We start from the raw sequence: 10185 nt of genomic DNA on the forward strand, positions 1-10185 counted from the left end.
GACAAATCTCGAATTCATTAGCAATAAAACACCTTTTCTTTATTCAAACACTCCTGCAGCCTTCATTGGTCTGGCATTACCAGTAGCTTATGGTGGCTAATGCTTCTGTCTAAATTACATTACAAAGTCAGTTCACAATGTGCCACTGTCACACACTAGATTCTAGCAGTTACCTTCATCCTCAGGTAGTAACTGCTGGTTCAGCAAAACAGCAGGTTTGCTTTAAGATTAGATCAGAGTTGTAAACGAAAAGATTTCAGTTCACGAGCTTTGAGCAGCTTCTCTGTAAGAAACATAACAGAAGAAGATGAGCAACACATTCAACTTGAGTTCTTTATAAATAGCTGTATCCAGAATGAAAGTATGAAAAAAGTATGTTCCAGGTAACATCATTACAATGTAGAGAGGTAAGCAATGAGTGGAAATACATGAAATGTCTGTAGCAAAATAAATCTTGGAGTGGAGTGTGAAAAAATTTCTGGAAAAAAACATTCATATAGAAAAATCTGTTTGTTTTTTACATACAGATGCATGGAAACATGCATGTGACTGGAACGTTGACTGGCTGGTCAACGCCTCCATCTTTAGTATTTTCATCTTTATACATTTTCACCATCAGCTCTCTTCTGTTTCAGTATTTAACACCTAATTCATTCTCTGTGGAGCAACTCGACGTTTAATGTCTCATTTCTCTGTTAGTTGTTGCTTTTGTGAGAAATAATAATAGATGCGTCTTAAAGCTGCTATGTGTAGCATTTTAGAACATTAATAAGTCTGCGCTGAGCTGACTGAAATACTTTTCTCTAAGCAAATGAGATCACAGTGGAGAAGCAGTAAAGCCACATTCGTACTCAAGAACATGAAGACCTCACTGCTCCCCATCAGATGTGAGGGGAAGCCGTGAGGTCTTCATGTGTCTTTGGTTTCACAGAAGAGGACAAACATGTTTTCACTGCCACAAAGCAGATCTAGTATCTCCAAATTATTTACCTCTGTTAAATGATACACGTCGCAGCTACTGTAGAAACGGATTAGCATTACAGCTCTGAGTTAGAAAGCAAAACAAATCCTCAGGCACGCATGGTGCAAATAAATACATTTAAAGAAATGTGCAGTGAAATGAATGTAAATTATTGCTTTGGCTGATACAACAGTGGACACAGTGTCACATTCAGTGAATTAAAATAGAATCAAACAATCATGAATGTGAGCATGTGAGGAACATTCATAACAGAATATATGCATGGGGTCAAATCAAAGGCAAAAGCTTTTGCAAACCTGTAAAAAAAATGTTCATAAACTATTTAAAAAAAAAATTTCTTGGTGTAAATACATATGAGGAAATAAAAACGTCAAAATATTAATTTGCAAGAGAAGGAGATCTTTCCAAACCGGGAGCAGTGCTGCCAAACGATACACGTTTAATATCTGTAACTCAACTAAACAACAAGTTTTTAGAATATTTATGAACATCATTTAGCAGGTTTACAAAACTTAAATTTGTAAGCTCACAAGAAACAAACCGCTGCTGTGATTTTAAATTCTCCACATTCGATATTTTGGCAAGAAGAAGAAGTCTTAGGTGCTAATGTCACATTGACATGATAAGAACAGTACAATCTATAGCAATTAGAGATGAACTGGCCCTATGTTGTTTGATTGCTTTTGATTGAATCAGCGCCAGCTACATTTCTCATTTACACTTACATTATATGTCTATAGCTCTTCAATTTGAAAATAAATTATTTTTGACACGTTTAACCTCATGTTTTATAGCCCGACCAGCTAATTGCCAGAATATTCTGAGCTGATGATCACTAAGATGCAGTCTAAAAGGGGTTTTTTGGCTGAGAAAGTAAATTTGGTTTGTTGTTAGAATAAGCAAAAAGGTTCTTAACTGAGGTGTAACGGCTGTGATACAATCGTCATGAATCATTAAAGCAACAGATAACAATGAGTCTGTGATGGTGTGGTGCAGCCTCCTCATGCACAGCTACAATCGCTATGGTCATCTCTGATGCTGGTGGTCTAACGCTGCAGTGAGGGCGTAGAGGCAGTGTATGTGTGTGTGCAAATGTGTGTGTAGGTGTGTGTGCAGTGTTTTTGAGTGAGCTGTTGGCAGTGACGCAACATGACGTTAGCTGGGACGAGGTGGGCTGAGCAGAGAAGGAAGAGAGCCTCCCCAGATGTGTCCAGCTGTTCGAAGAACCATCTATGAGAATGTAAAGGGTTTTTCTGAATTCTGATTTTCAGCTGGCCTACCAGACATCCAGGGGAAACCTCTCTGGGGACATGAAGGGCTCAGTGAGGGTGGTGGTGGTGGTGGTGGTCACGGTGAGGGGTCACGGGTCGGGAGTGCGGGCATTTAGAGGTTGACCAGGTGGAGGTCGGAGGCGGAGAAGTGGGGACACAGAGCCATGTCCGGGTTCTTCAACTGTCGCAGGATCCTCCGGTGGAACTTGGAGCGGACCCGGTTGAACTCCATGATGTCACTGGGATCCTCCTCGATCCAGAAACGGTGAAACTCCTGCATCAGGTAACCTGTCACAGAGGAGAGAGCTCTTTAAAGTGACTATAATCTATATTTTTATATTGTTGAATCACATGACTACTTCCCCTCTGAACTATGGACCATTAATTTGTTTCTAGCCACAGCAGGAAGTTGTTCAGAGTCGAGTGGGTTCATCGCCGATGGACACTGTTGATATTAAAGCCATTGTTAATATAAAATATACTGATTAGTGCAGCTTTAGGAGTGAGCTATTGGTTCATTATGAAATAAAAGGAGCAGGCTCTTCCAAACTGTGGTCTGTTGATGGTTCATGACTCCAATAAACATTTCCAAACACAACCAATCAAATTTATGTCTATTATTCCAACTCACAGAAGGTTTGCTGGAAGTGCAGCAGGCTGGGCATCTCTGGGGCCACGTTGTACAGGTGGGTCTTCAGAGAGCCACTCACCAGCAGAGAGTAGGCCAGGTCTGTGATGTTGATGCCCACGATGGCAAAAGAATAGCTGGAGGTAGATGATAAAAATATAGATGTTAATGTCGCATGAACCAGTTTTTGTCTTTGTTTGTCTGATAATTCTAACATGGAACATGGTGATGTTATTTATGGCAGCTGTTAACAAACACCATCTTGTCAGGTTACAGAAGCCAGTGGGAAAAAGGCTGAAGTGTTAAAATCATGGTTTCCTGAATAAAGTGTCTAAAATATCCACATAAATCCACAGCAACATTAAAAACTGAACAAACAAAATTACAAAATATATAAAAAGCACAAACAATGACATAAAACTAAAAGCTGGGAAACTAAAACTAATAAAAGGCTCTTTAAAATGTAATTGTTTTAGTATAGACACAACTGTTTTCTGACTCAACAGTGAAGCAAATGACTTGAAATAAAAACTGACTGTCCTCACATCACTGTGTGTGTGTGTGTGCAGGAGGATTTTGTGAGTGTTTTTAGAGTCAGTCCTTGGTGCTTATCAGAGCTGATGCAGACTGGAGGCAGAAGGCTGAACAGGAGGACAAACAGCAGTAACACATTTCCTGCCTCTTAACACCCACACACACACACACAGTCTCTTCTGCTTAAATATACACACACTTCTACACACTTACATGCATACACTGACTCAGTGGCCACTTTACAGAGCCCTACCACGTCTAAAACTGCTTTACTGAGGCCAAAACTCAGTCAGCTCCGGTGGCAATCACACTAGTTTTACCGCCTGTGCACACACTGCACACACACATGCACGTCTACACACACTACATGTGCTCACACTTACCCAATAGCTTTGTCAAGGTTCTTCTGTTCCCATTCAGACTTGTTTATCTCACTGTGAAGGACACACACTTGAATCATGTACTGTCTACATATTAAGCAACATAGTGTGGGTAAAAAACAAGCCTACAAAGAAATCTTAAAGTTAAAATGAAATAATGTTTTATTTTTTTTAAATGACATAAATGTAAATACATGCCATTTGGCAGCATGAGCAGTTTCTTTACATGGACTTAGATATGGTCTGGTCTAGTCAAGTCTAGGAGTCCCAGAACCCCAGAGGTTTTAATCTGAAGTTAAAAAATGTGAGAGAAGTCTCTTTTAAAAGTGATTTTACTCTCAGCTCCAAGTCTATTTGTTTCTATTGATGATGTAAATCTTTAAAAACAGATCATAAATAGATTCTTTGATTTTGAAAATACTCAATAATTTCCTAAATTTGACACAGCACTAATACTGTGGCTGGGCTATACCTCTCTGTTTCAGCCCCACACTGCTGATGAGGCAGCAGGGTGACAACTGTGCATGAAACATCAAGCGAAAAAAAGAGAGAAAGATATGAATGGAGCAAAAAGCAAGTGAATGAAAGTGAAACTGAGTACCTTGGCTTTCGGTGTGAGCTCCTACAGTGCATGTGACAGAAGAGGAAGCGTGGGCAAAAAGGTGGAAGTGGAGGTGGAGGTGAAGAGGAAGAAGAAGAATCATTTGTGAAATGACAGTTCGCTGAGACACCAATGACAAAGCAAACTCAGGCAGAAGCAGTCAGTAAAAGATAATGCAGTGGAAGACATTAAGCTGTAAGAATGAAAGTAATCAAGCAGAATATGGCAGATGCAGCGTTATGGATGAAAAAGTGCAGTTTAAAGTTGAGAGGATGCACCAAGTTTCTGGTAGAAATTCTAAAGCTGCATTAGTTGAATTTTCGCCACTAGGGAGCAGTCGAATGATCTGAAACCAGCAGACATTTACTGTCCATTTAGATTTGTTTTGGTCTCCACCAACTCATAAAAAAAATCTGTTTTGTGAGTATCCATTCCCTATGTATTTGTTATCAGCATAAATGAATTTGAAATAAATTTAACTTTGAGCTGTGAACCACCGGCCAGTAAACACATGTATGTTTAACCAGTCTCAGTTTCTTACCAAGCAGCTTTACATCTGCTTTTGGAATCATAATACCCCGGAGTCAGTGATCTCCTGAGAACACTCCAATCCACCAGAGAGACTTTCTACCAAAACATTCCTTTGATATGGCCATGCATTGGTAAAACTTGATGAAGGGGTGCTGACGTACTTGTGCTTTGGTTGCAGGGAGTCGTTGAGCATCTGCAGAGCGGTGACCTTGTCATGTTCTGCAAAATATCTGCCAAGAAACAAGAGAAGTTTAAAGAAATAGGAATATTGGAAACATATCTGAGGATCCCACTTACCTCTGTGCATATTATTAATTATTCTTATGAATTTATTGTCTCAAGCAAAAATTTTTATACCTAAAATATTTCTTTACCTGACACAATAAACAAGTGTCTGTATGTACACATTCAAATGTAAACACCAGTGAACATACATATTGGCGTATGTGTGCATACGGCTGCGTATCCCATTAGAGTGTAACCCTGTACAAGAGAGCGCTTACAGTAGGTTATGTAGGCCCAGCAGGCCCATGCCTCTGAAGTCAGTCTTGGGATCGCTGCCTTGGAAACCGATCTCACACCACTGTTTAGAGATGCGGCCGGTGAGAGGTGTGTCAGGACGCAGCTCCTTCCATAGCTGCAAAACACACACACACACCACAGCTCAAACACTGATGGAAAGGCAACAGTGGTGCAGAGAGAAAATTTTAAAAAGATGTTTTTTTACGAGTGTACCTTCATCAGCATGTCTTCATGCTCAGGGTTTTCAGAGTCGTAAGGCTCCCTGCGCAGCTTCTCTACCTCCATCACCAGGCTCCTGTAGCCCACGATCTGCAGCAGGCTGGCCTGCAGAGAGATGCCCAGCCTGGGGACACGCAGAGAGAGGAAGGGCTGTTTGTATCAGGGAATTCAGATCTAATAATACAGTAAACTGCGCTGCACAAGCACAGTCTTTCGCTCTGAGCCACTTATTAAGTGAGCTCGAACAGAACTTGTTCAAGGATAGCTCAGCAGCAGTTATTGCTGAGGAAGCAGAATATGTTATTTCTTCACTGTCTGTGGGCACACTTTCACAGCGTGTTGACACACTATCACGCAAGTGATAACCTCCAATTTGCCACAGTAACTTAAATGTGATGTGCGATGTAGTGTCTCACTGTGGGTTGGTGTCAGGGTTAATCTTCTTCAAGGCCATGATGTCGTCAATGGTTTTCTCCACCTTATCAGGATGGACGCTGAGGGCGGTCTGCAGGAGCTAAAGAGGGCAACACCAGAGAAGACAACAAAGGACAGACAGGGGAAGGGAAAGAGGGAATAGACATAAACAGAATGAAGCTGGAAAACTGAGTGGTGCGTTGGACATAAAGTATATCAAGCATGTTTGTAGGTTTAAAGACTCTTACCTCATTCTTGGAGTACCTCAGAGACGACTCTGGAAGGAAACGGTTGCAAAGTGTAAGACAAGTGCAAATGCTAATATGAAAATCAGCTCTATTTACGAGCCTTAAGACAGATTTTAAAAATGCATGTCTTGAGTTCAAATTCTGAATGGAGTTATGAATGAATGAATCATGACCTGGGAAAAGATCAAGGCTGAATAGAAAATGGATGAATGGAAACCGAAGAATTTCACAGAATAGCCATGGAACTTAATTTCCATTTCCAAGGTTCCTCTAAAAGCCAGAATAATGAAAATGAACTATACATAATTAAATACTAATATAAATATGCTGTCAGTTTTTAACATGAAGAATATGACATTAAAATACTGCTGGAACCATCTGTCAGTGTAAAGCTGTTATAAAATGGTGGTTGGTTTAATGAACTAAATAAACTCAAATAATAATAATGTCAGGCAATGTGCAGGCAGGATCTGGGCCTACCTATCTTGAGCGTCCTGCGGGCTCCATGCTTGTTTTTGTAGCAGATTCGCTGCAGTTCACAGCGTCCTGTAAACTTCCTGACAACAAACTTCAGGCCCCGCCACAGTAATTTACAGTAGAGGAACACGAAGAACTGGGTCACCACTCTGAAGAGGAGAAGACAGGAGGAATTAGACTGACGGAAAGAAAGACAGACAGGATCCAGATAAAGATTATGGATATTATACATATACAATATATATGCACAGTGGTATAGAACACTGGTTCTTGGTTTGTGGCCCTTCACAGCCAAGCTATGCTGCAAAAATAAACATAATTTTGTTTAGCAGAAGAGCTTTTTCCTCTCGTTCCATATTTTGTTTCACATCTCATGATCCTACAGATTTATATTTTTTTACCCTTGGGGGGTCCCACCTAACAGACTAGAAACTAGCCTTAGTCCTACTCCACCTTCCAGGTTTGTTTCTGGTTTTGACTGATCAATGTATTTTGTCATGAAGAAGAAAAATAGATATCTACAACTTTGCTTTATCATATAAATCAAATTAATTAATAAAAAAAAAGAGAAACAAAGTGACATGACACTACTGGAAAAAGGAGGAGGAGAAGGGAGGAAGATACTGTATAAAGAAAAGAAACTCAGAAAATTGTGCTTCACTTTTCTACCAGGGGAGACGTGCAGCAGATCAAAGTGTGCTATTTTTACAGGTGACGCTGAGAACAGAAATGAAGATGTGTGTCTTGGGAAATGCAGAGTGACCCATTAAGCAACTGTGGAGGAATCTATCTGCACTGAACTTTAGGAAGCAAGAAAGGGAACATGTGTAATGTTGTTCTAATCTAAACACTTCTATCATCTGGTTTTATGATCCTCTATTAATAAAGATCCAGAGAAGGTCATTTATTGTTTAATCATTAGGGCTAGTAACTTCCCTCTTTGTTGTTGTTTTTTTTTTTTTTGTGGAATAGCATTTACAACCTTTACAGGCAGAAATAAATCCTTCTGATGCTGAGGGATCACTGCAAACACATCATCTTCCTTGTCAACAAAAAGAGTGATCACCAGTACAGTCCTGAAGGATTAATTCCTCTCTTTAAAGCCTGTGGACGAGAGTGGCATGTTAAACAGCTCATATAGACACTGTCAGTTTCCTAACCTTCAAGAAAGTGAGCACCAAGAAAAGGGGGGGATGGTCGGAGGATTCACAGGTTCTACTGCAACCAAAAGATTTTTTGTTATGCTACATGATTATTGCTAGAAATTTGCTAGATTGATAGGATAAAAATGTATTTTATGTTTTTTTAATTGACAAACCTCTGACTTAACTGTGTCCCCCACATTTCTGAAATCAAACCTAAGCCTTTGCTAAGATGTGCAATTTGAAAGACGAGAGCATTTACCAGACAGGAAGAATTCTCTTGGTTGCATTATGGGAAATGTAGGATTCAGCTTGTTAGGAGTTTTTTTGATTCCTTTAACAGAGACTGTTAAAGGAAAGTTTTGAACAACTCAGCCTCTGCTGCTTTTATTTTGACCACTGTCTTTTTAAATCTGATTTCTGCAAGTCCCCCGACTGACATGGAGAAATCAATGGAGAGCTCTGTGATCAGCCAAAGCCATTAAAGGGGCTACATGAATCATTTTTACATCAGTAAACTATTACCACATTCATTTTAGCACATTAGAATAATTACTGTAAACAAACACAGCCATCAGCAAAAACAATTTGGCAGCCTCTACTGGCCTCCACTGTTCATTAAAAGTAAATGAAGCTAAATATCTTTGAGACCAGAGCGGAACGGGAGTAAAACGTGCAATGTTTTCCAACAGATTTAATCTCCTGAGAAGCACCACAGACAACAGGAAAAGAAACTGGGGACAGGAAACAATAGGATTAATGGGAAATGTCTGAAAACATTTCAGATCTGCTGCTACATTATGAATTATCCGGATTCTGCATATCGTTTGCAGAAGTTCAGCTTCTGTGCTTCACCCAACACTGCCTTGAATTAAAGTTGGCACTATTCACTCAGATCTTGTAACTTTTGTTCTCCTGACTTATCTGTTTTATTCCACTGAGTTTATTTCCATCTTCTATTTTGTTATACTCTCTTAGATCCTCTTTGTATGTCTTTTTTATTGTTTTATGTTCCTTTTACATTGTGTCTCAATGCCTTTTTATGCCTTTTTTGCCTTTGAATTGACTTGTTGCTGAAAGGTGCCTAGTTTTTGTGGTTGCCTATGGAAACATCACAGGATTGTAGTTTATGCAAATATATGCATACATTTGAATTCAAAAAATAAGTGTATGATGTATAAGCACAAGAGTCATTAATGAAGCAATGCCAATGCCAACAACACAACTATATTGTACTATTTAAATCATGACTACAAAAACATAAGGCCACATAAAAGTCCTGCATTTTAAAGTGCAGATAAATGTACTCACATTTATGCAGCAATAGACGGAACAGAACTATAAATAGACTCGCCAAAGGAGAGCACTTGGTTTAGATGTGCTCCATAAGTAAGAGGCCTCCTCTCTAAGCAACCCACTCAAACCAGTTTGTACCACAACAGCCACTTACTGGCCACACAATATCATAATCGATTGTGAAGAGCTCAAATGGGAGAACAGGGAATATACGGCCTACTGCGGTATTTGGTATAAACAACTCATTACAGTGGATCGAAGATGAACACAGACAGACAGGCTTAGGAAAAGGGGGGGGGGGGCATTTACAATAAATTCCTTCACGTTAGGTGAAGGATAATAATGTAATTCAAGCCCCAACAGTGGAGTCTCACTGGCGTCTCCTTACCTGAGAAAATGCTTCATCTTGGCCGCTGTCACCCCTCAGGTGTCCTCGGTGGTGTCTGTGCTGAGTGATCGCCTGGAAACAGAGGAGAAGTCAGCGGCGTCAGGTTTGTGGATGAGGCCGAGAGAAGCGCTCGGGCCCGGCCCGCGGCTCCGGAGCTGTCCGCGGTGCTGAAGAATTAACGCGCATGCAATCTGCGGCTTTCGGTTTCAATACGTTTCCCACCGGGGTGTTCTGTTGGGCTGCAGTCGGCGCAACGAAACAGAAACCACGCAGGGGAAAACTGTTTTCAAGCCTCACGGACGTTTTATTCCGCCCTTCAGAGACGCATGATCCTGTAAAGCCTGGTCGACCATCTCTCGCACGCCGAAGCACATACACTGAGCGTAATCCGTGGCAGCAGACTACTCCTTTAACGTCGGCTGCACATGAAATTCACGCCATAAAATCGAAGATATAATAAACAGCATTTTCTCTCACCGATTTCAAACAGCAATAGGCGAAACAAACGGTGGGATGCGGCGGGGTGCAGCCTTTGGTCCTGTTCACTCGGCT

At 40.5% G+C, this 10185-nt stretch overlaps 1 protein-coding gene across 2 annotated transcripts; it reads right to left on the reverse strand.

Moving 5' to 3' along the window:
* Positions 1-2365: 2365 nt before the first annotated feature.
* elmod1 (ELMO/CED-12 domain containing 1) lies at positions 2366-9650 on the reverse strand. Of its 2 annotated transcripts, none has more exons than XM_041051827.1 (10): positions 9634-9650; positions 6811-6956; positions 6331-6359; positions 6085-6182; positions 5663-5792; positions 5431-5564; positions 5089-5157; positions 3799-3849; positions 2885-3018; positions 2366-2541 (listed from the first exon to the last, which is right to left on the reverse strand). In XM_041051827.1, the coding sequence occupies exons 1-10, from the start codon at positions 9648-9650 to the stop codon at positions 2366-2368; spliced, it is 984 nt and encodes a 327-aa protein (XP_040907761.1). The 2 variants fall into 2 exon arrangements, with proteins under 2 accessions (XP_040907761.1, XP_040907760.1); XM_041051826.1 differs by having other exon boundaries at positions 3799-3865; positions 5081-5157.
* Between the last annotated feature and the right edge of the window lie 535 nt (positions 9651-10185).

The sequence above is a fragment of the Toxotes jaculatrix genome, chromosome 12 (genome assembly GCF_017976425.1).
Source record: "Toxotes jaculatrix isolate fToxJac2 chromosome 12, fToxJac2.pri, whole genome shotgun sequence".
Taxonomy (NCBI): domain Eukaryota; kingdom Metazoa; phylum Chordata; class Actinopteri; family Toxotidae; genus Toxotes; species Toxotes jaculatrix.